Source organism: Clavelina lepadiformis, chromosome 5 (assembly GCF_947623445.1).
Source record: "Clavelina lepadiformis chromosome 5, kaClaLepa1.1, whole genome shotgun sequence".
NCBI lineage: Eukaryota > Metazoa > Chordata > Ascidiacea > Aplousobranchia > Clavelinidae > Clavelina > Clavelina lepadiformis.
This window is the reverse complement of record NC_135244.1, coordinates 21,339,670-21,366,953: the sequence shown is the minus strand read 5'-3', so window position 1 is coordinate 21,366,953 and position 27,284 is coordinate 21,339,670. Positions and strand designations below refer to the sequence as shown.

Genomic DNA, 27,284 nt, shown 5'->3' with positions numbered 1-27,284 from the left:
GTCATATCTCAAGGAAACAATGTTTCGTTAGATCACACGTCATACGCTCCACACGCGTCAAGGTTATTGACGTCATATGCCGGCGGCGTGTTGTGGCAACTATGTCTGAATATCCGCGTTCCGATTCTACACTAAACAATTAATTACTGTTAACGACGGATGAAGTTACTAACTGGATTGTACTAGTACCATAGTTCGTATCAAAAACATCAGAAGAGTTACCGATGCTACTTTAGTATTGCACTAATTTCTTTACAAGCCATGTTTCTGAAACCTCACACGCCACCTCAAAGGCGCGTAAGTTTTTGGCGCGTTGTGTCAATTGCGTCTAAATAGTTTCGTTTTATTAAAAAAATAATTACTGATAAAAACGGAAAGGTTAGCGAATGAACAATACTTTAGCATTGCGTCATTACGTCACACTTTAGCAATACTTCATTACCAGCCACAGTTATGTTACTTCACGCGCTGCTAAAAGACGTCATGCGCCATACACTCCAAACTCACATGCCAGAGCACATAAGCGTGTAAGTAGGTGGCGCGTTGTCGTAACTGAGTCTTAAACACGATCATACGGAATATACATAAGCTGCAAGAATTAATCGCAACCATGCGCGACGAATTGTTGGTTTTAGTGTGTTTATGTGTTTATAATCAGCCATAGCGTAAACATTTCAAGTGAGCGGTGTAATATTTAACTCACTGACACAAGCAACGAAATATAATCAAGCATCATACTTTTCACTCCCTTAATCAACGACGTTAAGTAAACGATATGATACCTAAAAAATGTTTAAACTTTTACTGGGTACAGAAGGATGACTCAAACATTTCACATCAGCTTTTGTCAGGGCCAAGGTAATTAAGCTGGTGTTACACAATCTTAAATATACTCTAGTTGCCTTGTTTTAATATACCTTGTAAATGGCGACACTACCGAACCTCAATGAACGGCCCACAGTAAATAGCACAACAGAATAGGAATGAAGCAACCATCAAAACATGATTGAATATCAACAAACTAACTAATTTATACTAAATGAGTTGTTACGTAATTACATCAGCTTTTTTCACTAAATCGATTCAACATAATTACGTCATCATTAGGCTTATAATTACGTCATAATCAGTACAACGCAGTAGCATCAAGCTGCAAAGTCTCTGATAAGAGCATAAAGCAGCAATGCACAATACGTCATAGTTAACCACTTGGTGTTGACAAAGCGCAATAAAGATTGCATTCTACACTCGGAGAATCAGCGTTCGCTTTCCCACTTCTCCCACCGTGGGAAAGATCGACAGCTTGCGTACAGTAAGTTATCGTGGTGGCACTGAGTCTGCAAGTCTGAACACAACACAAGCGATAACGTTTCTGGTGTAACACAGGTAAATACCATAAGCGATTCAATAATTGCACTTAAAGAGCGTAATGACTATTCTAGTAACATTTCAAATTAAATTAACAGCAATAATGCAATATTGTTTCTAAGATTTTTTTGGTTCTACCCGTAAGGAGATTTTATGAATGTCAAAACACACCTATTGCTCATACTTAGCAAATAACGAGTATAATAAGCATGTCTCTTTATTTCCCGGGATTGATTCTGTTATAGTTTTCCGGACTAATGTCCTTCACTGTCGCCTTTTCGCCTTAAATCCATGCCTCTAGGCCCTGGCCTAGAGCCTAAGTGGACGTATGGCGGTTGCCCCCGTCGAGTAAAGTTCAAGACAGGTCAACAGGAAACCTGTGTAGAGTAAGCGAAGCGCATTTGAAGTAGACCCTGAATTCTTCTAAGGCAGCATCTGTGAGTCTCCACGGCTTCCAGGTTGAATCGTTGTGTTTTAAATATGTTGGAAGTCATGAAACCATTTAGAGTATCCTGACGTCATGAAACGGAAACGTCATCCTGTGTCTCGTCAAGCGAGAGGAAACCTTCGGTGTGCTGGACACGGTTTCTGCAGTAAACCTTTTGGTCACGTGGTCGAGTCCAGTTATGCTTCTAGAAAGTGTCTGTTTTGTTCGGAACGATTTGATGGGATTGGGCAAGGTGTGACCCCTCAAGTCCAAAGTGTAATCTAGGAAATACAACAGACACATTAGTCGCGTAAATATTACACTAAAGGTGATATCTTTGTGATTAGAGAATATGTATACAACAACATATGTAAATACACCAATGCATAAGCGAACATAAAACAACAATTACATTAATATAAGAAATGAAGAAGTAATAAATATTTGCTGAGTGATCACTAATGAATTGTTCGCTATTAGCGCGATACTCGAAGTACACCAGAAGTAAATATGACGTCATTTGCGTGCGTGTAAGTAGCAGTAGTAATAACGCACATGTCTCTATGTTCAGAAAATCAGCGCTGAAGGCTTAGATATACGCAATTCTACAATTGCGTGAGTAAACTTAAGCTTTGAGCGCCTGCTATCGTTAGCGAGGATTTCTCAATAATTTGGTAATTTGAAAAGTTTAATCGTTAGCTGTTGACGAGTTTGATGCAAAGCGCTGTTTTTTGCTCGGAGTGACGTACTATATGACGTTGTGTTTGTACACGTTGTGTTCTGTAAGAGTGTAAGCGAGCCTTGATAAAAGAAAGTTTTCGAAGCGCTTGGATTCTATTAAAGAAAAGCGTTTAAAACGTCTTTGCGGCTTGTATCAGTGGCAACGTTTATTTGATCTTCAACCAAAATCATTCACTGGGCGCTTGAAAGAGTTGGTTGTGGTTTTTAATGCTGTGGAATCACGCTGTATGGGTGAAGCGTTTTAACCCTAGAATGGCGGGAAAATTTTTATAGCGTCTCTTACCATCCGGGTCCAATGGACCATACTTGGCAATACTTGCTAATCATGCTGATCATCATATTGCTAATCATCACATTGTTTAGTTTACAAAGTTGAAATTTTTCCAATGGTTGTTTTTATTTTTAAACGAAATGACAAGTAGTAATTGACACAACTTCAAGAAATTGGTGTGAAAATCTACCGACGAATTTTCAACGATGGTGTGCTAGCAGATTATTTTTTACATTGTTGGCAGAGGACTGCTGAATGCTGGGTGCATACAATTTTGCTGCAGCTTATACATAATGTTCGTGTTTTTCTGTCCATCTTGGTCAGACAAATCTTCTCTTCTGGAAGTTCGGAATGGGTAACTTCTTCAGCGTGACATCGGATTGTGTCTCTTGTTGTGACGTCTTCAAAGCCAGCGAGCTCTTTTCCTAGCTGAATATGCATGCTCCTGCGAGATATCTTTCTTCTGGCTTCTTAAAACATCTCCGTAGAGGAAAAAGTAGACTATGAAGGTTATGATGTCATAGAACATTGCCATTGGCCAACGTCGTGTCATTCGTTTCGTGGAGTAACAGCGAACCATTTGATTCATCGCATGCACACCTCCCTTAGTACTGTTGTAGTGTAATATTATTTCTGGCTTCTTGTCGATTCCTCGTTCTTCCCCCTTATCAAGATGCATTGTGCTCAGAAGAAGCGTAACTTCATCTTTCTTAGGACAATAGGATACGATCGTTGCATCAGATTGAAATCCGTACAAATTTGTTTTTTGTTCTCTTCCTTTTGTAGCAACTAATTCCGGGGGAAGTTCTTTTCGATTTTTCCGAATTGTCCCAACAATTGTAAGTCTTTCTTTTAGTAGCTTCCTGCCCAGATCAAAACTAGTAAAAAAATTATCACAGGAAATGTTTCTACTGCTTTTCTTAAAAGGTGAAATGACAATAACCACAAAATAAAAAACAACCACTGTAAAAAAATAACCACCAATGTAAAATAATCATTTCTGCCAATCCAGTCCAACAACCTTCGGTTTCTGACAAAACAACAACGAAACGTTAAAATTTTTTAATTGCAACTTAGCTGTGTCAACTGAAAGCACAACTGCAACGCTAAAACAAGTTGGTCTTAAAATAAAGTAATAATTTAGTAATTAACGTTTTCATAAGTCATTCAGCCCAAAATTCTTCCAGTAAGGAGAAATAAAATTTTAAATTTAGGAATTTTTGCGTCCCGGCCATCTTCAAAAATAATCCGAAACGTTGCAAAGTCTTAATTGCAAATCGGCTGAATTAACTTTAACAAACCATTCACGTACTTGCGATTTTACCCATTTATATTAATATGATATAATATAGGCCAATCCTTCACAAGTTAGGTATAGCTGAACCATTACGTTTGTTTGCAAATTTGAATCAAAGATTAATTGGCTACATAACTACAGTGTTGAAATAATGAAAACATCCAGCTCGGTGGTGGAGAGATTTAAAGCATACGAGTAGTTAGTTCAAATTAATTAATTTAATTTGCTTTCGCTTTCTGCTTCCGTCAACCATCGAATTTTGATAAGAATTGTTGGGAAAACTGTGGCAGATGATGCAGTCGTTCCATGAACATGCTGAGCTTGTCTTAGTTCAGTAGCGAGCTGAAACATAACTTTCTTCTCGAAATACTATCTCCAGTTTTCTTCAGCTTCAATAAAGGCGTGTTTACTCATACTGTATATTCCTTCCACCTTGCTATGCTAGGTATCGGTAAGTTATGGCGAGGTCAGATCGGTTGTTACAATCCGAGAAATACATTTCCAGTAGATCTGACCCCAGTTAATATCCTGGCTCATATATTAAATAATAGATAAGCTCATGTGTTCTTTATTGAAAGCTGAAACCTCAGAGCTCACGATTATTAATAGTAAAACAGCAGAATCGTAGACTGAATCACAAACGAGCATGTTGCGATTAAACCACGAAGTTTTTGCAAAAGTGCGAACTAGCTTAAGAACGCCAGCCAGCGATAAATTAAGAATACTTCAATGGCCGCTACAAAACAACTTGCTGCTAAAAGTCTACAACACCAGCTTAAAACAAGTAACATATTACATTAAGTACAGTAACGCAATATACAACAGTAAATATGTTAATATAACGTTGATATCTCATAATACACTAAGCACGAAAACTGCATGATATTTTTCACAAGAAACTCAAAATATTCTTCCACTACAAAGTTGATTGCATGAACGTTATTAGAGCACTGTCGCAGGCAATGAGTTGGCAGCTTGCGTGGAATTCCTCATTCTGTATCAATTTATGCTTAATAAATAGTGACCTGTAAATAAGTCATACTCCACGGCAATGAAAAGTAGGAACTCCATTTGACCGTTAACGTCAAAACTAAATAATGAGCACAATAAAGCACAGAATGTGTGGATGTAATCCCATGCAAGTTCGTAGTAATACAGTTGTACACTTTCATAAAATCGTTTATTGCATATTCATGATGAAGATAAAAACGAGATACAGTGATGTCTGCAACAATGAAAATGTTTCACGGTAAAAATGAGAACAATGCGGTCGAGAGAATGTGCATGATGACGTCATTTACAAAACTTGATGATGAATGCAGCAAATGTCAGGGTCAAATGAGTTCTCCGCTTGATGTCGTGCTTGAGCTTGATAAAGGTCTCGCAGGTGAGTTGCTAAAAAGAAGTTGAGTCACAAAAATATTTTTTCAGAAAACTTGTCTTTTAATTTAAAAGGAATGAAACCAAAATAAGATGGAGCTCATACGCAGCGCTATACCTTGACATTCTACAACTAAAACTGAAAGATTGTCGAAAAATTTTGTCACCTTCAGTGCTCTTCATTGAATTTGATCGACCATTCTCAATAAAATTGCCAATCAAGTCCATCAACCCTCGGTTTCTGGCAAAAAAACAACAGTGAAACGTTGAAAAGTTTTAATTACAACTTAGCTGCGTCAACTTGAAGCGCAACTGCAACGCTTAAACAAGTTGGTCTTAAAATAAAGTAATAATTTTGTAATTAACGTTTTCATAAGTCATTCAGCCTAAAACTCTTCCAGTAAAAAGAAATAATTTTTGGAATTTCGCATTTTTTGCGTCCCGGCCATCTTCAAAAATAATCCGAAACGTTGCAAAGTCTTAATCGCAAATCGGCTGAATTAACTTTAACAAACCATTTACGTATTTGCGATTTTACCCATTTATATTATTATGACGTAATATAAGCCAATCCTTTACAAGTTAAATATAGCTGAACCATTACGTTCGTTTGCAAATTAAATCGAAGACTAACTTGCTACATAACTACAGTGTTGAAATAATAAAAACATCCAGCTCGGTGGTGGAGAGATTTAAAGCAGGGGTGGGCAAACTACGGCCCGCGGTCCCATTTTATGCAACCCACCGGCACTTGCAGAAACTCCTACTCATCACTTACTGTTTTAATTAAACAGGTTAGAATTAGATGACAAAATATTATTCCCTTTACGAGTGTGTTTTTCTCTTCACTTTCAGTGCGTAAACACACACACGTCAGTCGCGCATGTATTGCAACATGCTTTCAGCAACTAGCCGTACACTTCTCACGCATTGTTTGATTCAATTGTTTGATCATAAAATACAAATACGGTAGCGGCTACTGTAGGCCTTTGTGATGAAGATTGCGTAGCTTTAAACGTAACTGAGTATGAAATGTAAAAATTGTGTTTAATATGAATATGCGTTTATTTACACACCGGGTAAATTTTCCTACTCTGCAATGAGAGTGTGCGGCCCCCCGGCTGCAACATTTTTTCAAATGTGGCTCTCAGTACAAAACGTTTGTCCACCCCTGATCTAAAGCATACAAGTAGCAATTAGGCGAACAAAGCAGACAGTCGATCTCGCTGTCAAACATTGTGACGTTCAAGGCGGTTAAAAACAGCACAAACAATGTGATTTATGGCTGCTGTTTGATACACGAATAGTCGTACAGCGACAGGTTTACATTTACGCGTTTTTTTTTCTTTTCTAAAAACGTTGTATAAAGTTAAAGCGTTGTATAAAGCGAGTCTTCCGTTAGAAACTGTTATGTGCGTGGCAGTGACATCGGATATCGGCGATCTTCGCTTATGTAAAATGGAATTACTTTTATATTTCATTATATTTCGTCAATTTCAATTGTGACATATGTATTCGACGTGATCATGCAGTTCAACTAGACATTGGATAATAATTTAGCACAAAGTAATGACGAAACACAAGACGTCACAAAGTTTAGAACGTTTAGATCAAAGGTGACGAACATGCGGCCCGCAAATCGATTTGACAATCGCTCTTGCATGACGAAGCATTCCGGCGAGACCAGCAGTCCTGAACTTTCTTTGACCTGTTTCTAATCTTTGCGCAATGCGATATAAAACGCTGATAGCATGTTTGAGTCGCAGCTGTATGTCTTCAATAGATTGCCGCATTCAAACCACGTATTTTTTGGGGCCGCGGTAGCAGCTAAAAACCTGCCAAATGAATCGGTTGCGCTTGAATGCTAATTATTGGTACTACGACACTTTATCGAACGACAGTTAATCGAACCGACAGATGATCGAACGACAAACTTTGACAATAGCTTCAAGCAAGATTTTTGCGTGTTTCTCAAACATTGAGACAATGAGCCATTGTGATGTGCGGTCTTTGTAATGGTGTGCATTAATGAATTGTGATATATATATCATAAAGTTGACGATATATATTTTATATCTATATTTTATATCTATATTTTATATTTATATCATAAAGTTGACGATTTATATTTTATATCTATATTTTATATTTGTATCATAAAGTTGACGATTTCGCATGGCGGCCGGCCTGCCATGCGAAATCGTCCGGCCCGAAACATGTTAATAAGTTATCACAAGAATACGGCCCGCCGTTTCTTATTGAGCTCGCGAGTTTACTAAAAAACTAGGTGTGGCCGACCCCGCACACACATTTTCAATCGTTAATTACTAGAAAACTATACGTCGTAGACTGATCAGATTTTTACAGGTTAGTAGAAACATCATCTGGCTTCCTGTATACATCATTATTGTAAAACTAAAGAAAGTGAATTTAGTGTAAATTAGGTATTTCTAAAAGTGACACACTTCTAAAAATTCTTCTTGTTACGCCGCGCCCCTGCTGTGAGAAGAGAACGAAAGAGAATAGTTAGTCAAGTTATTGGTGCGTAAATGAGTAATACGCTTCAATGCGGAAAGAGAGCAAAATTATGAAAATATGACAATATCTCAAAAATTACAAAATCCAACTTTATCAAACAAACATGGACAGATAGCTGAACATTTTTTATGAAAAGTCACCAGATTTCAATTTTCTACAGCAAACAATGCAACTGTACGCCACGTTTCGCTATGACTGTGTGCGGGAGAAGCAACAGTCGATTCGATCAACTGTCGGTTTGATCAACTGTCGGTTCGATGTAGTGTCGTTCGATCAACTGTCGGTTCGATCAGCTGTCGTTCGATTAAGTGTCGTTCAATTAACTGTCGTTCGATAAAGTGTCGTTCGATAAACTGTCTTTCGATTAAGTGTCGCATCACGCTAATTATTATGCATGGATTTTTATTACTTTAGTGTGTTATTTGTTGCTATTGATGAACAATTTCTTTTTTCGTTTCTAAAAGATTTCATAGTATGACTAAACAGTAGTGCGGCCGGCTTACTCAGCTGTAACTGACTAAGTGGCCCGCGACAGCAAATAGGTTCGTCACCTCTGGTTAAGATTGTTCTGAAATAATTAAATTTGTAAAAACATAGAGTCTGTGTTTTAGTCAGAAAACCAACAACCAAGAGTGCTACATACTTACCGGTTCAGGTAGCTTAGAGATAGCGTCGGATATGGATTTTATTCCAGATGCACTGATCTTGCACCGGCTAATATTAAGCTCCTCGATCTTGCTGAGACAAGTCGAAATATGAGATGCTCCAATATCACCGAGATTACTGTTCCAAAGATCAAGCGTCTTCATCTGTAAAACAATATGCTATAGATGAAGAGCAGGGAATTGTATTTTTATATTAATATATTATATTAAGACTAAAATAAACACAGTGCTGTGAGCATTCTAATTAGTTTCTATAATAACAGCAGAGGTAGTTCATGGATCTGCCAAATAATTTATTTTGGTTTTTAAATAAATATATTTCGCATAAACAGCATAATCAGTGTCTATATGAGGAAACATAGAAACAACAAATATTAGAATAATAATATAAGTGAGTGAAGCATAAAAATTATAAAGCTAAAAATGTTAAAACCGGTAAGATGTGAAATGCTTAAATACAAAGTTAAATCAGGGTGAACAGGTTTCCTATCAGACAAACAGCACGTTATCACTGTGATAAAGACAGTCCACTAGTACTATGAGTAATGGAAGCGGCAAGTCAGTGGCATGTGATGTAACAAAATTAGTGAGGTGTAATCCTTATCTTATCTTGGGAAGCAATGTGTCTTGTATGTTTATGTCAGCAAGTAAATAGCTCACGCAATTAGCTTCGGCAATGTCCAACCGCCTTTATGAGTTTTTCTACGAATGTCACTTTGTCGCATTCTGCTATGTCAGGTTTATTAATGAGAAAGCTATTATGATGGAACAGAAATTGGGTTCTCAGGGCAGTCTTGTCATCTTGGTATTCTTTGCTGGCATATTTGCTAAGCCAGCTATGCGCGTTCCATCTGCAAGTAAAACTGTTCTTCATTTGACCCGAGTAAATGACGTTGCATTAGCGGTGGCTAAGTACATACCGTAATCTCGATAAGTAAGAGAGTGATTAAGGTGAATGACCCCATAGGTGACGGGGTAGATGTCGTTTTCATGACCATATTTAAGTATTTTCCGTAGTTTCCACACAATGCACATTGTCCGTACGGCTTGAAAAGGCTGTGTTCCCGTTTCATATGAACTGTTTGATGCGCCAACTCACGGTAATTGATCAGTATGTTACCCAACGTTCGAGGGCGCTTGTAAGTCACGGTGGTAAGTGGTTTAAGAAACCATTCTTCTTTTATCAACCGTAGAGTGCGAGCTAGCCCGTTAGACTCAGGTAACTTTACGTATGTTTGTACGCTTTCCATCGTCGTTGTTATTATCGTCCTCGTCTGACCATTACTTTCGTTTGAAAAGGTTTGTTGAAATAGTTTCCTTGGGAAATGAAACGCCAAACATTTTTCTTTTAATCTTTGGAGGGAAGAGGTGAAATTTGTGTTGGTTTCATTCAACCCGAAGAGCCTTTTTGTCTCTCCATAAAATATAAATTTGAAAACATGAACCGGATGGTGTGACTTTCTGTGTAAAAATTCCTTATAATAAAGAATAAACCGCCTTGGTCAGTGGGCTTGGCGCAATCTTTCGCTATAAAGCTTCAGTCCCAAATTGCCGTTTTTCGGAACCGCAATGGCAAAAATAAAGCACCTACAACTCTAGAAGGTTCTTAATATCCTTTCCGTCTATTACTGTAATCATTGATGACAGGTGTAAGCAAAACAAAATTCTTCAAAATAAAATTGCATGAAAGTTTCTTTTACACTTACAACAAAATAATGACAAGCAACTACTGCTGCAGTTAGACACACGTTTTAAAACGCAAATTTGCTACATACGAATGCGGTTGGTGTTGGAAAATGTTCCGCAGTGAAAATATTTTTGAAAATAGTGAAACTATTACGTTTGTTTGCAAATATAATTCAAAGATTAATTTACTTCAATACTACAGCATCGAAATAGAAAACATCAGGCCCCATGGTGGAGAGATTTAAAGCATACAAGTAGCAATTAGGCGAACCCGGCTGGCAATCGATCAAGTTGTCAAACATTGTGACGTTCAAGGCGGTTAAACAACAGTCAAACAGCGCAAACAACATGATTGATGGCTGGTGTTTGATACACGAATAGTCGTACAGCGACAGGTTTACATTTACGCGTTTCACCTTTTCTAAAAACGTTGTATAAAGTGTGTCAGTGAAAATAACATGAATAACTGTAACCAAACTTTTTCTGACCAGGTAAGCTCCCCGCTTAACGGCTAGTCAATTAGCCAGACTGTCTTATTTTTACGAGTCTTCCTTAGATAAAAACAAAGGTCTTCACTTTATTAAAACCAAACGTAGACTGATCAGACACTAGCTCAACACCACACAGCCGAGCGCAACATTACCACAAAACCAATTCCACGCGACTAAGGAATCCCCGTGGGACGCTAAATACATTACTAATTGGGCCCTCGGGCTAACGATCTGAGACGTCACGAGTATAAACAAGTAAAACACGGCATATCGTGAACATGCATAAAGACAATGCGAATAAAAACGGTGTATAACGTGATGGATATAAAAACGGTGTATAACGTGATGGATATAAAAACGGTGTATAAAAATACTCTCGTGACATAACTTCTTTTGTTAGAAACTGCTATGTGCGTGGCAGTGACATCGGATAATAATTTAGCACAAAGTAATGACGAAACACAAGACTTCACAAAGTTTACAACGTTTAGATCAGAGATGACGAACATGCGGTCCGCAAATCGGTTTGACAATCGCTCTTGCATGGCGAAGAATTCCGGCGAGACCAGCAGTCTTGAACTTTCTTTGACCTGTTTTTAATCTTTGCGCAATGCGATATCAAAAGCTTATAGTACGATTGAGTCGCAGCAGTATGTCTTCAATAGATTACCGCACTCAACCCACGTATTTTTTGAGGCCGCGGGAGCAGCTAAAAACCTGCCGAATGAATCGGTTGCGCTTGAATGCTAATTATTATTATGCATGAATTTTTATTACTTCAGTTTGTTGTTTGTTGCTGTTGATGAACAATTTCTTTCGAGGATCGTTTCATCAACCTCCTCGTGGTGAGTCCTGGAAACTGGGAAATCTAACGATGACCAGGCTAATGATGAAGACAAGGAGACGCTTCCGCGGCGGTAAAAGGATAGACCCTCGGCCACGGAAACAAAGAGGTGACAATATGGACGTTCAGTGCGGGCAACCACTGCCCAACATCTTCCAGCTGAACGTCGAGGGCCTAAACGCAAACAAGACCTGCATTATCAGCCAACTGGCCACCAGGCACAAAGCCCTCATCATCCTGTTGCAGGAAACTCACTGCACAAATGTGGACCGGCTGGTGATACCAAATTTCACTCTAGCCGGACACACCCTAAGCAGGAAGCACGGCCTTGCCACGTTTGTCCACAGCAGGCTCAAGTGGAACCTTGCCGACCAATCTCCAACTGGATCGGCAATTTAGTGGCTTTGTGTGGACATTGATGGTGTTTAAGTTGTCAATGTCTACAGGCCACCGACCTCGCGACTAACACCAACAGCCATCCCAGTGTTCCCACACCCTAGTATCTATGCTGGCGACTTCAATTGCCAACATACAAACTGGGGTTATAATTCCACCAGTCCAGATGGAGAATGCCTGATTGACTGGGCAACCAAGAGTACCCTTGTGCTTTTGCACAACCCTAAGGATGCTCCAAGTTTCTTCTCTGGTCGCTGGAACACTGGTACTAACCCAGACCTGGCCTTCGCGAGCACTGGCCACATTAGCTGAAATTTGGACAGGCGTGTTTTAGAGAAGTTCCCAAGGTCCCAACATCGACCCTCGCTTATTATGACTCCAAGAACTATACTCCCCGTTCCAAGCGAGCCATACAAGCGTTGGAACTTCCACAAAGCCAATTGAGAACTATATCGTCTCACTACCAGCGAGCTCGCCCAGGACCTTCCACCTCCGGACACGGGCCTTGTAGATGAGGCTTACCAGGACTTCTGTTCTGCCATCGTCAAAGCAGCCAAGCGATCAATCCCACGCGGTCGTAGAAATAACTATAGAGTATAGACCATGCTGGGATGCGGAGTGTGAGAGCCTCTACCAGGCCTTTCTGAAGGCCCAGCAGGGCGAGGCATCAAAATCAGCCGCTTCTGCACTGAACGCTCGACTCGATGAAAAGCGGAGTGAGCGTTGGACAGAGGCTGTCAACACCATCGACTTTACGCACTCCAACCGACTGGCAAGGAACACAATCAACAACCTGACTGGCAGGTCCAGACAAATGCATCGCCCATGCCCCATCTCTGCCAACCGTATTGCCTCACAGTTAGTAAAGAATGGGGTCTATGGAGCGAAAGATCGCAAATCAGCCTACCTTGTTAACAATCAGGTGGCTGAGCTCTGGGGGATCCCTACACCTCCTGGTGAAACAATCTCTGGAGACTTTACCCCAGAAGAGTTTGCCAGCGCCCTCCAGCAGCTAAAGTCTGGGAAAGCTCCAGCCCCTGATTCCATTTGCCCGGAGCTGATTATCCATGCCGGAGCTGCCTTAAAGTCCTGGCTAAACAAATTCTTGTCTTCCTGTTTACACACACTCAAGCTTCTGAAAATCTGGAGAAAAGCACTTGTGGTTGCCATCCCAAAGCCGATGAAGCCGATAGAGGATCCAAAGAGTTATCGATCAATTTCCCTTTTGTGTATCCCTTTCAAGATCTTGGAGAGACTGATCTACGCCCGTGTCGAACCTATTATAGACCCACTGCTCCCTCAAGAGCAAGCTGGATTTCGACACGGAAGATCGACCGCGGACCAAGTTACTCTCTTGACTCAAGAAATCGAGGACAGCTTTTCGGCTAAGAAAAAAGCAGGTGCTGTGTTTGTCGATCTCACAGCTGCCTACGATATGGTTTGGCATCGCGGCCTAACCTGCTAGCTTTTGCGCCTACTGCCTGACAGGCACATGGTTTCTCTAATCCTGGAACTTGTCCGAAACCGCAGTTTCACCCTCACCACCGGTGATGGTGCAAAAAACAGATTGCGACGCCTGCGAAATGGTGTCCCATAGGGATCAGTCCTGGCTCCCCTCCTTTTCAACATCTACACCAAATGCCAAAAAGTTTGCTTACGCTGATGATTTGGCAATTATGCATAGAGCAGAAAACTGGCAGGAGTTGGAGGGGTCCCTAACCCAGGATATGGCAACCATATCCACTTATCTCCAGAAATGGAAGCTGAAGCTCAGTGTAAATAAAACGGTAACGGCTGCCTTCCACCTGTACAACCAGGAGGCACAACGTGAGGTCAACATCACTGTTGATGGACGTCCTCTCCCTTTCACTGCCGAACCAACATATCTTGGCATAAAGCTGGACAGGGCATGTTTCGTCGACACCTGGAGTCACTTCGCAAAAAACTAACAACACGCGTTGGGCTTTTGAGACGACTGGCAGGATCTAGCTGGGGTGCTGGAGGTACAACACTTCGCACAGCCACCTTGGCTTTGGTCCACTCTTCCGCCGAGTACTGCACACCAGTTTGGTGTCGTAGTGCTCACACTCGTCTCATAGATAAGCCGATTAATGACGCTCTGCGCTTAGTGACTGGATGCCTGCGCCCCACACCAACAGACAACCTGTTTGTCCTAGCAGGTATCCACCCATCTGAGCTTCGCCGCAAGAGAGCCACACTGTCTCTAGCACGCCGAGCACTGGAGCCTGGGCATCTTCTGCATGACCGGCTCCTGTCTCCTCCACTTAGAGGACATCGGCAGCTTAAGTCGAGGCACCCATTTGTCCCTGCTGCATTGGATTTACAGGATGACTTTAACCAGTCAAGCACCAATGTGGCAAGCTGGGCGGATTACAAATGGAGTATGGAGTGGCAAGAAAATTCCTCCAGACTCCATGGTTTTATTTCGGAGGCCAGTACATCACCACCGGGAATGCATTTTCCCAGGTGCGCTTAGACCAAGCTCAATCGCCTTCGAACTGGCGTTGGCCTCTTCCGCTCATCCATGCACAAATGGGGCATGGCTCCATCTGCGGCATGTAAGTGTGGTGCAGAAGAGCAGACTGCAGACCACGTCATAACATCTTGTCCCACATACCGCCATCCTTGTGGGAACCGTGGTCTGACAACAATGGATGAAAACCTGGTCAGCTGGCTAACATACACTTGCCCTACAATATGAGGTTTTTTGCTCACTCTCTCAAGAAACCATCTACTCCAAACGAAGAAGAAGAACAATTTCTTTTTTCGTTTCTAAAAGATTTCATAGTATGACTAAAAAGTTGTGCGACCGGCTTACTCAGCTGTAACTGACTAAGTGGCCCGCGACAGCGAATAGGTTCGTCACCTCTGGTTAAGATTGTTCTGAAATAATTAAATTTGCAAAAAACATAGAGTCCGTGTTTTAGTCAGTAAACCAACAACCAAGAGTGCTACATACTTACCGGTTCAGGTAGATTAGAGATAGCATCGGATATGGATTTTATTCCAGTTGCACTGATATTGCACTCGCCAATATGAAGCTCCTCGATCTTGCTGAGACAAGTCGAAATATGAGATGCTCCATCATCACCGAGATTATTGCCCAAAAGATCAAGCTTCTTCATCTGTAAAACAATATGCTATAGATGAAGAGCAAGGAATTGTATTTTTATATTAATATATTATATGAAGACTAAAATAAATGCAATGCTGTGAGCATTCTACTTAGTTTCTATAATAACAGCAGAGATAGTTCATGGATCTGCCAACTAATTTATTTTGGTTCTTAGATGTATATATTTCGCATAAACGGCATCATCAGTGTCTATATGAGAAAACATAGAAACAACAAATATTAGAATAATAATAAGAATTGAGTGAAGTATAAAAACTATAAAGCTAAAAATGTTAAAACCGGTAAAATGTAAAATGCTTAAATACAAAGTTAAATCAGGGTGAACAGCTTTCCTATCAGACAAATAGCACGTTATCACTGTGATAAAGACAGTCCACTAGACTATGAGTAATGGAAACGGCAAATCAGTGGCATGCCATGTAAAAAATTGGTGAGGTGTAATGGTTATTTTATCTTGGAAAGCAATGTGTCTTGTATGTTTATGTCAGCATGTAAATAGCTCATGCAATTAGATTCGGCATTGTCAAAGAACATCACCTTGTAGCATTCTGCTATGTCAGGTTTATTAATGAGAGAGCTATTATGATGGTACAGAAATGAGTTCTCAAAGCTGCCTTGTCATTGTGATATTCTTTGCTGGCACATTTGCCAAGCCACATATGCGCGTTCCATCTGCAAGTAAAACTGTTCTTCATTTGACCCGTTAAATGACGTTGCATTAGTGGTGGCAACGTACATACCTTAATCTCGATAAGTAAGAGATTGATTAAGGTGAATGACCCCATAGGTGACGGGGTAGATATCGTTTTCATGACCATATTTAAGTATTTTCCGTAGTTTCCACACAATGCACAATGCAAGAAGGCTTGAAAAGGCTGTGTTACCGTTTGATATGAACTGTTTGATGCGCCAACTCACGGTAATTGATCAGTATGTTACCCAACGTTCGAGGGCGCTTGTAAGTCACGGTGGCAAGTGGTTAAAGAGACCTTTCTTGTTTCGTCAACTGTAGAGTGCGAGCAAGCCCGTTAGACTCAGGTAACTTTACGTATGTTTGTACGCTTTCCATTGTCATTATCGTCCTCTTCTGACCATTACTCTCGTTTGAAAAGGTTTGTTGAAATAGTTTCCTTGGGAAAGGAAACGCCAAACATTTTTCTTTTAATCTTTGGAGGGAAGATGCCTTTTGAAGAAGAACTTGATGTGCCTTTTTGCCTCTCCATAAAATATAAATTTGAAAACATGAACCGGATGGTGTGACTTTCTGTGTAAAAATATCTTGTAATAAAGAATAAACGGCCTTGGTCAGTGGGTTTGGCGTAATCTTTCGCTATAAAGCTACAGACCCAAATTGCTGTTTTTCGAAACTGCAATGGCAAAAATAAAGCACCTACAAATCACAAGGTTCTTAAAAACGTTGTATAAAGTGTGTCAGTGAAAATAATATGAATAACTTCTTCGTTAGAAACTTCTATGTGTGTGGGAGTGACAAAACGCAATCCTCGTTTTATGTCAAATGTAATTACTTTTATATTTCATTTGTTAATTTAATTGTGACGTATGTAATCGACGCAAGTATGCAGTTGAAATAGGTATAATTTAGCACAAAGTAATGACGAAGCACAAGACTTCACAAAGTTTGGAACGTTTAGATTGTTCTGAAATAATTAAATTTGCAAAAAACATAGAGTCCGTGTTTTAGTCAGAACTGTTGATGCGCCATCTCACATTAATTGAGCAGTATGTTTCCCTACGTTCGAGGGCGCTTGTAAGTCACGGTGGCAAGTGGTTTAAGACAGAGTTGTCCAAACTTTTTTCACTGAGAGCCATGTGCTAAAAAGTTAGTCAGTGTCTGGGCCACTCACTATGTGTGAAGATCGCTGCTTTGCCTACAATACAATAAATATTGTAAAAACCATTTGGAAAAATTAAACAAACAAAACGAAGGCATTGGCGGCAAAATTAATTTTCTAATTGAAAATGTTAATGATTAGGTTGAGAAAAATATCGCCCAAAACATAAAATAATCACACAAATGTAGCGACTCGCTTGCCTCTATAACTCTTAAAGGCACCACAAACACAAAGTTTACGCCGACTAGCGCTATATGAAATAAAGCCATAGAAGAATTATTCTAATGAAATGCAAAATAGGCGGATAAAGGATGAGAATATTTCAACGTTCTTCGTGGGAGCAGTGATGCGATGCCAAAGACGTCAGATAATGCTTGTCAGTCATTCTGGTTCTCAGTATATTTTGATTAAGACATAACAAGTAACTTCCAAGTTGAGCGACGAGGCGTGGAAGATAAATCACAGCAGATGGATGTGGTTGCTTCACACTAGGCGTTTGATTTGAAATTCGTGCAGCCGAGCCAAGGAACGAAACTTTGTAGATTGTTGTTGTAGATTGCGACGCGGTTGGACTCGAAGGCTGCAGCAGAGGGGCAGGATCGAGGCATTCAGCAACGCTACTCGCTGCAGATGAAGTTGCCATGTCCCTGGTCCTTGCAATTTCTTGTGCCACGTAAAGCTCTTGTTGCTTTTGCCGTAAGGAGTCTTGGGCGGCCTGGTTAGCTTCTTGGAATTGTCGCTCAGCTTCCTGCTGAATGTCCTTGCCTTTTCCCCATTCAGCTGTTTCTTGGGCTTGCCGCTTTGTCGTGTTTCGTAGATGCGTTGGGCCTCCTGCTGGGCGGTTCAGCCGCTTTCAAGTTTACTTTGCTGCGCATTTGCTCGCTGCGAACGCTGCTCGCGTCCCTGTGGATGGACGTAGGCTTACAATGGGACACGTCAGAGACCGCTAGATAGACGTAGGCCTAGAGTAAGACTCTTCAGAGACCGCTGCTAAAAGTTCAGCGAACTCCCGATGAGTGGTCTCACATTCTTGTCTTTCGAGATTCCCGTCAGCGATGTCATCCTCTGACAAATAAGCGTCAAGCAATTCCTGGTAAATGCCATTGATTTTGGCATCAACACGAGGAGAGGCTTCCTCTTTCTTAATCGTAAATGCCTCAGCACGGGTGTGAGCTGCCTGTAGGTCTTTGTATAATCGGGAAACAATTTCAGAGTCCATGTTCTAATGGCAAATGACAAACGGAAATGAGACAAACACAACATAGGAGACGAGGTTCGCGAAAAGCGGCAAACGAACAAAAAGGCAAAACAACGACGAACTTCTTCCGCCAACAAAATGGCAAACAAACAATGACAACGGCGAAGTCAACACAAGAAAACGGCGTCAACGGCCTATAAATAACGAGACGGAAAGAAGTTCGAATAGAAACTTCTGAAGATCGGTAGTTTGGAGATCAGGCTTCGCTGTGGTCTTGGTTAAAAAACTTTTGAAATTTAAGTCAGCAGCTTAAAACGATGTTACGGAAAGGTTGACTCTGAGTGTGGGCTGGGGCACACTCAGCTTTACCGTAATTTACTTTCTTCCGCTTGTGTGTTTGCGCACTCCTCGTGGACACGCACCTGTTATGAAGTGACTTTATTTCCTTTTGCATCACGAGGTAAATGGTTTTAAGCTCTTGCTGAACCCAGCCGAAATGATGAGCAGAGTGAAGCAAAGCAAAAGTGCGAGGTTTATAAGGAAGGAACGCAGAAAATGTAAATTGAGTAAGCGAGACGCGAGGAAGCAGAAATAAGGTGGTTTTACGTTTTACAGTTCTCGAAAAAGAGGTGAAATAAAATTTCACAGTCAGGTCAACGAATTGCATTGTCTCAAATTTCAGCCCAATAGACTGAGATGACAAAGACAACTTAACACTAGAGCTACAAGTAATTAAATATTTGAACCTCATGGCAAGCTACTGTATATAAAATCTGCATGATAAAGAACCAGTCCTGGAAGGACAGTTTAACATAATCAAGGCCCAGTTTGAAAAAATAACAACATTCTTGAAAGCTACCAAAAAGCAACAGACAGTGCATGACAAAAAGACATCAGATAAATGATTCAACTACGCAAACAAATTGCAAGCAAATGTTAGCTTAAGAAACTTTCAGCCTTAAACAAAATTTATGGTAAAATTTATGCAAAATGACAAACCGGTTGAGGTAGCTTATTGATAGCGGCAGCTAATGCTTCCACTCCGACAGGTGTCAGATCAAGATTGCAGAAGTAGCCATTGTCAAGCAGGTCTAAGCCACAACGTAACGCACTTGATCGATTCATCTTATCATAATTGAACTCCAATACTTTTGGCTGTAAATTGAAACAAATCAGGAGATAATATAACGCTAAATATTATAAATAAACAAATCGTTTACGATTTTAATTTACTGCAGTGTTTTCCAATGATCAGTGCAGATAAAATTATGTGTAACATGCTGATGATAAGAATATTGCCTACAGTCATTTTTACCATAAAAACAAACAAGCTTACCAGATTTGAACAATTTTTTATGTGTTCTATTATTACACAAACTCCTTCCTCAGTGATGTTGCAATCAGTCATGTAAAGTTTTTCGATCTTATCAAGGCAAGAAAAAATAATAAATGGAACTCCATCATCACCAAATTTGTTCCCACTAAAATTGAGGTAATGTATCTATCACAAAAATCAAAGAATTAAAAATTAATCCTCTTATGCTGTGCTTAAACCAAGAAAAGACGAAAACTAAACCACAAGTTACCAACCCACGTTTATTAAAGTAACAAACCAGTCAAACATATAAAATTATCAACAGAGCAACACATTTTGACGAGTCAATGGATTACCAAAATTTTTCCCCTAATTCTCTTCGACATGTACGTTTTCAGTTGATGGCTAACAAATATATAGTTGATATCAACTATTCAGCGGAAAAAAATTTCCCGGCATTAGTCAGTATATATACCAACAACTAAGAATATTCTACACACTTACCGGTTCAGGTAGCTTAGAAATAGCATCGGATATGGATTTTATTCCAGATGCTCTGATCTTGCACTTGCCAATATCAAGCTCCTCGATCTTGCTGAGACAAGTCGAAATATGAGATGCTCCATCATCACCGAGATTATTGTCACGAAGATCAAGCTTCTTCATCTGTAAAACAATATGCAGTAGATGAAGAGCAGGGAATTGTATTTCAAGTCATTTAAGTTGTCTGATGTCAAAGCAACAATGCTTGGTATTGGTGATTTGCTGTGGAATTAAAAAATTGTTGTTATGACGTCGAAATTTACAAAATCTCGAGAAAAACATAAAATCTACAAAACAAATGAAAATTGACTACCAACAGTATTTGCATAAAAAATACATAAACATGCCATGACCAAAATAAATACAACGCCATAAGCATTCTAATTAGATTGTTTAATAACAGCAGAGGTAGTTCATGCATCTGCAAACTATTTTATTTTGGATCTTAGTCATATATATTTCACCTAAACGGCATAAAATGCATAATCAAAAATCAAAGCATTTAAAATGAATCCTGTTATGCGGTTGTGATGCTCACACCAAGAAAGGAGGAAAAATGAACTACAAGCTACCGAACCATTTCCCTGCTCTGCACCTCATCAATCAATTCCAGTGGTCAAGGAAAAAATCTCTGCTTGTAATTCTTTTTCACTTATTTTTAGTTGTGGTTAATACATAACTCTGGGTACTTTTATAACAAATTTTTACAAATATGTCCACAATAGAGTTGCTTTTTGCTATGTTTACGTGGTATGCATACTCGATTAGGGTCATTTTGACACCACCGGTATATGATGCTGTCTTTTATATTAGACCATGATAAGTAAGAGCTGTACAAATCAAAAATATCTTCTGACAGCAAAATCCTTATATTTAAAATAAGTCAACAGGGTTCACAACTTTATGGATAACTACTTCAAAATTATAGCCATTAAAAAACTGCTTCGGAGGTCAAGTTGACATCATAGTAAACAGATTGTTAAGTGTTGTCCAGTACTGTTTATTCATTTCTTCATTTGCTTTTAATTGTATTTTCTTTTAATGATCATGATTTGTGTGCATGCCTGATAATCCTGGGAATTCACTCATTTGTGTGTTCATACTTGCTTTTGCGCACCTTCATTTCATTATCTGTCGACATTCAAATGGCTAAGATTTTTTAAATGAAATAGCTATTATAACACCAGCTGTAGTCTAAAGTGTACATCGTTTGAAACGACAAAAACAACTTATTACTCGAGCTACTACCCGGTAGACTGCAATGACAAATACAACTCATCATTAGACCTACATGTAACTAAACATTTGATCATCACGGCAAGCTACATAAATCTGTGTGACGCATTTCAAGGAGGCGTGTGGTCAGAAATGAAGATTTCTCTGATTTCATTAGAGTCTTATGTAGGGCTTTGAAAAACCTATTATGACCAATAAGAGGGCAGCATGGTTGGTGTTATTTTTTAGCTCAGTAATTCGACTTCCTGTTGACACTTTTCAAAGCTTCAGGTTGTGGGGAAAACTCGGATAGAAATTGGCATGAAAAAGTAGGAAATGTGTGTTTTAAGGCCCAAAAATCCACTTTTGCCTTGGCGTCGATGTAACGGTATATAGAGATATGTGATTTTTGCCATATTCCTGTATGAGATAGCATCAGGCAAGCCTAGTTTATATGCAAAATTTCAGTGATACCCATATAGCAATTTTCAAGTAATTGCATTTTTTATAATTTTACTACATAAAAAACAAACAAAAAAATGACCCTTTTTTGAAGTCCGTACACCTCCTTCAACGTGATCAGGGCTCGACTCAAAGAACTAACAACACTTGATAATTATCAAAAGGCAATAGACAGCGCACGGTAAAAGGACATCAGATAAATCATACAATGAAACAAATGAAGCACAAGCAAGCAATAAGTTGAAAAATGTTCAGACGTAGACAAAATTTATGGTACAATTAATGCAAAATGACAAACCAGTTGAGGTAGTTTGTTGATAGCTGTAGCTAATGCTTTCACTCCAACTGGTGTCAGGTCATGATTTCTGAAGTCTCCATTATTGTCAAGCAGGTCTAAGCCACAACATAACACATTCGATCGATTTATCTTATCATAATTGAAATTCAATACTTTTGGCTGTAAATTGAAAACAAATCAGGAGTTAATTTAATGCTAAAAATCATAAATAAATAAATCGTTTACCGTTTTAATTTACTGCAGTGTTTTACAATGTTTTGTGCAAATAAAATTATATGTAACATCCTGGTGGTAAGAATATTTCCTAGTCATTTTTACTATAAAAATAACCAATCTTACCAGATTTGAACAATTTTTTATGTGTTCTATTATTACACAAACTCCTTCCTCAGTGATGTTGCAATCAGTCATGTAAAGTTTTTCGATCTTATCAAGGCAAGACATAATAAATGGAACTCCAGCATCACCAAATTTATTCTCACTTAAATTGAGTCGATCAATCTATTACAAAAAGCCAAGCATTAAAAATGAATTCTCTTATTCCTGTGCTCTGCTGTGCTCAAACTCAAACCAAGAAAAGCTGTGCTCAAACCAAGAAAGGAGGAAAAGTAAACTACCGAGCTATTTCCCTGCTCTGCACTGCACCTCATACAGCCTATTTGAGAGGGCCTTATTTTTCTGCATTAGGCCTACACCAATGGTCGAAACCACGCTATACTACCTATAGCAAGTCTTATTTTCCCCAAGAATAGCGGTACACATAGAGCAAGGGGTGTTCAAATGATTTCTGCCATGATCCACCACAACAAAACCTGACAAGGTGATGATCCACTAAATACGAATAGTAAACATATTGGACATGCTTCAATTTTTATGGTGCTTTATTTATGTAAATGTACCCTACATTGTAGGGCCTACAACATATTTATAACTTTGTAAAAGTCCAAAGTGAAGTGTGCTACAGCTGCAAGATTGTTTCAAGACTACATTGAAAGATCCACACAAAAAGTTGAAAAGATCCGGATCCGGATCGAGATCCGCCATTTGAACACCCCGGACATAGGGGTTTGCTTGCAACCACACTGTGCAGTATTTACACAACTCATTATTTTCAAACATCCTGCAAGCAAAATGTCTGCTGATGATGTCGGTTTAACTTCTTCGGATAAATCAATTCCAGTGGTAGAGGAAAAAATTTCTACTTCTAATTTTCTATCACTTATTTTTAGTTGTGGTTAATACATAACTTTGGGTACTTTCATAACAAATTTTTCCAAATATATCCACAATAGAGTTGCTTTTTGCTATGTTTACGTGGTATACATACTCGATTAGGGTCATTTTGACCCCACTGGTATACGATGCTGTCTTTTATATTAGACCAGAGGTGACGAACATGCGGACAGTCGATCACGCTGTCAAACATTGTGACGTTGAAGGCGGATAAAATCATTCAAACAGCGCAAACAACGTGATTGATGGCTGCTGTTTGATACACGAATAGTCGTACAGCGACAGGTTTACATTTACGCGGTTTACCTTTTCTAAAAAGGTTGTATAAAGTGTGTCAGTGAAAATAATATGAATAACTTCTTCCGTTAGAAACTGCTATGTGCGTGGCAGTGAGAAATCGCGATTCTCGCTTTATGTAAAATGGAATTACTTTTATATTTCATTGTATTTCGTTAATTTCAATTGTGACGTATTAAATCAAAATAACCACGTAGTTGAAATAGGCATCGGATAATAACACCATGTAACACAAAATTTGTCCATGGGTTAAAACTATTATTTTCTGATTTAGTATGGTCTAAATCAATAAAAATGAGCATTCAAAAAGTTCAAACTTTGGTTCTGACTTTATGAGATCAATTTATTGGAATTTTTTGACTAGTTTTGCTTTTTTAATGCCTTTGCTCCCACTATATTTTTTTGAATCAATAGAACGGAGTTAAATCTAATTTTAGTTGTTGTTGTTGGCTTTGTCATACTGAAATAATAACGGAAAATGTTGTTTCCAGAATCTATTTCTAAAAAATTACATAAAGCAGAAAAACACACGTATGCAAGGCGATTTTGCTACACAAACACGAGACAAAAGCCTTAAGGCCTGGTGCTATAGGTATTTATTCAAAACTGTTACAGAGCAAACCTACGCTGTCACTTAAAGCACTCAAAACTTATAACTTAATCACAAAGAAACATTTTTTCGAGATTGGCGACGATATGTGAGTTCACTTTCACGTAAAAGGTTCCATATATAGTCCCCCATCATATTTTCGTTGTACTGTCCTTGATAGCGTTCCTCAAAATACCTGATATCTTGATGAAATCTTTCACCTTGTTTTTCTGAGCAGTCCCCCATGTTATCCTTAAATTCATCAAGATAAGCATGTAGTACGTGTAGTTTCAGCGACATCCTGCATCCCATCTTCCAATACGCATCCACAAGTTCATCGACAAGTTCCATGTAATTCTCTGTCTTGTGGTTGCCCAGGAACCCGTTAACTACAGAAACGAAAGAAGTCCAAGCTCTCCGTTCAACCTCAGACAGCATCTCTGGAAAATTGATGGAATTTATAAGTCGCTTCAGTTCAGGTCCCACAAATACTCTAGCTTTGGTTTTTGCTTCTGACAATTTTGGAAACTGCTCTTGAATGTGCTTGAATGCGTCACCTTCTATATCATGGCAGTAGCATAAATCATCTTTAAACGTGAAGAACACTGAGAAGCCGCGATGTCGAGTAATTCGAACACTGTCATCCAGTAAGTCCCATTGCTTTAGTCTGGAAATGAGTAGCTCAGCATTCAACTTTGTCAATGACAGTTCCCTGACAAGATCGTTAATATCTTCTTGGTTGGGGTAGTAGGGCCACCTTTCACCAGCAACTCGGCGTTGGAGACAAGCAACAGATGATTCATCTGTTTCAGAATCTGTAGAGCTTGCGAGTGCTATGAAATGTTTATCGCTCAAGGGTGGTTGTGACACAGGCATGTCAGTCATGTTATGGGGTACAGGTGCAATAGATGACGGAATGTCAGGGTACTTGATAGAAGGTGCATTCTTTCCCTTCCGTCATTTGCTTGGGTCCACCATACAGAAGTAGCAGTCTGTGAGATGGTTTGTGGGCTCACGTCAGACACAGGGGATAGCAAAACGCATTGCTCTTTTCTCTCCTCTAAACCAACCTTCTAGAGTACGACAGCAGTATTCACATATGATGTGTGGTGCCCAACGTTTATCTTGATCACCGACTGGCATGCCAAAATATGCATGATAGGCTTCTGTCGCACGGCTGCAACTCTCCAGACAGTGCTTTTTTGCAAAGAACTCACCACACACAAAGCAGAAGGAATCTGAGTACTGAGCTGAGTACTTGCAACCATGGCTAACCATAGCACACTTTTAACAATTGCGATAAAACTAACAAAACCAGTAAAGATTCAATAAGAAAATACATCTGCTAAAAAATATCAACACAATCAGTCACACTACCTTGCTAAAACATTAAAATACCTTAATCACCTTAATAAAACTAAAACCAATCTAAATACCTTAAAATACCAATCTAATCAACATGCTCATTTTCATGAGAAGTAGCACAAATTTTAAACTAGCCGTAGAAACACAAATCCAAAGTTACGGTGGTATCATAAAGATTTTTCATGTATTTTCGGTAAAAGCAAACAGAAAATAGCAATTATTTGCCAAGGACAAAGAAAAAATTTTTTTTTGTTACATAGTGTAATTTAGCACAAAAGTAATGACGAAACACAAGACTTCATAAAGTTTAGAAAGTTTACATCAAAGGTGAAAAACATGCGGCCCGCAAATCGGTTTGACAATCGCTCTTGCATGACGAAGCATTCCGGCGAGACCAGCAGTCTTGAACTTTCTTGGACCTGTTTCTAATTTTTGTGCAATGCGATATCAAAAGCTGATAGCATGATTAAGTCGCAGCAGTATGTCTTCAATAGATTGCCGCACTCAACCGATGTATTTTTTGCGGCCGCGGGAGCAGCTAAAAACTGCCGAATGAAGCAGTTGCACCTGAATGCTAATTATTATGGTGTTGTTCGCGAGAGCGAATGGTTTGTCACCTCTGTATTAGACCATGGTTAGTAACAGCTGTACATACCAAGAATATGTTTTGACAGCAAATTCCTTCTATTTAAAATAAGTCAACAGTGTCCATAGCTTTATGGATAACTACTTCAAAATTATAACCATTTGAAAAACTGTTTGGAGGTCAAATTGACATCATGTTAAACGGAGGGTTAAGCATTGTTAAGCACTGTTTATTCAACTCTTCATTTTCTCTTGTTGATGATCATTTGCATGCATGCTTGATAATCCTGGGCAATTAGCTCATTTGTATTTCCATACTTGCATTTGCTCATCATCATTCTATCATGTTCTCAAATTCGGTTTGTTTTGTCTTAGCGGTGACACTTCTTTTTATTAGGCTCTGTTTGCATTTCAGTTTATCTCACGCGTCCACGTGATGCCGACGTTTGATCAACCTTATTACTGTAGTTACTGAATCTTTTTCGCTTAATTCCAAAAGTTTTTAACAGTATGAGAGGCAAATGAGTTATAAAATGTCGGTGACATTGAATGTTTTTAAATGAAAGATCTTTGTATAATCCAGTCTCTAATCTTGCTTTCACTTATATCTTCCAATTTGATAGTTATTTTGAAGTTATTTGAAGTTCCCTGGGAATATGTCATATTAACTATGCACCACAATGTTTTGGTATTACAAGTTTCATTGCTTTAGCATTGGTGTAACTATAAATAGTCAAGTTTGGCATACACGTATGACTATGTGTTCTCAGTTTTGTAATAAACTACTCTGGTGTGGATATTAGCTCTTAAAGAAGCGGTCAGATCTGAAAAAAGACACTCGCTTATTACGCAATAGCTGTGGCGAAAGTTACAACAAGTTGCTTTGAAACCTTTCCTCTACAAGCTTCTTACGCAATGTGTTAAATATAAGCAACATAGATTTACAGATCATGTTAACTGATGAATGTATAAAGATTTTAATTGACACAAATCTTTTATGTTCGACAGCACAACATGCGCATCAGCCGAATTTTAACTTACGATTTGAGACATATAACCTGTACATGAGC

The 27,284-nt window shown here is 39.1% G+C and overlaps 2 protein-coding genes across 3 annotated transcripts in view; both read right to left on the bottom strand.

Annotated features, from left to right (window-relative positions):
• Window positions 1–4,762: 4,762 nt before the first annotated feature.
• Window positions 4,763–27,284, bottom strand: part of LOC143459116 (NACHT, LRR and PYD domains-containing protein 5-like) — a 44,989-nt gene continuing 22,467 nt past the window's right edge. The window contains exons 10-18 of one of the 2 annotated variants that reach the window (XR_013117742.1): window positions 22,485–22,646; window positions 22,146–22,304; window positions 20,132–20,293; window positions 19,649–19,813; window positions 19,312–19,467; window positions 15,089–15,250; window positions 8,670–8,831; window positions 5,603–5,725; window positions 4,763–5,499 (exon numbers count right to left, since the gene is read on the bottom strand). Coding sequence is in view for 1 of the 2 variants with exons in the window: in XM_076956094.1 (XP_076812209.1) it covers window positions 5,687–5,725; window positions 8,670–8,831; window positions 15,089–15,250; window positions 19,312–19,467; window positions 19,649–19,813; window positions 20,132–20,293; window positions 22,146–22,304; window positions 22,485–22,646 (1,167 nt within the window). In the remaining variant the exon portion in view is untranslated. The remainder of the gene's footprint in view (window positions 5,500–5,602; window positions 5,726–8,669; window positions 8,832–15,088; window positions 15,251–19,311; window positions 19,468–19,648; window positions 19,814–20,131; window positions 20,294–22,145; window positions 22,305–22,484; window positions 22,647–27,284) is intronic. The other variant, XM_076956094.1, reaches the window with a different exon arrangement.
• LOC143459117 (uncharacterized) lies at window positions 24,255–26,832 on the bottom strand. Its single transcript, XM_076956095.1, has 2 exons — window positions 24,822–26,832; window positions 24,255–24,704 (listed from the first exon to the last, which is right to left on the bottom strand). Exons 1-2 carry the CDS (start codon window positions 25,147–25,149, stop codon window positions 24,337–24,339), a joined length of 696 nt encoding a protein of 231 aa, XP_076812210.1. The 5' UTR covers window positions 25,150–26,832; the 3' UTR covers window positions 24,255–24,336.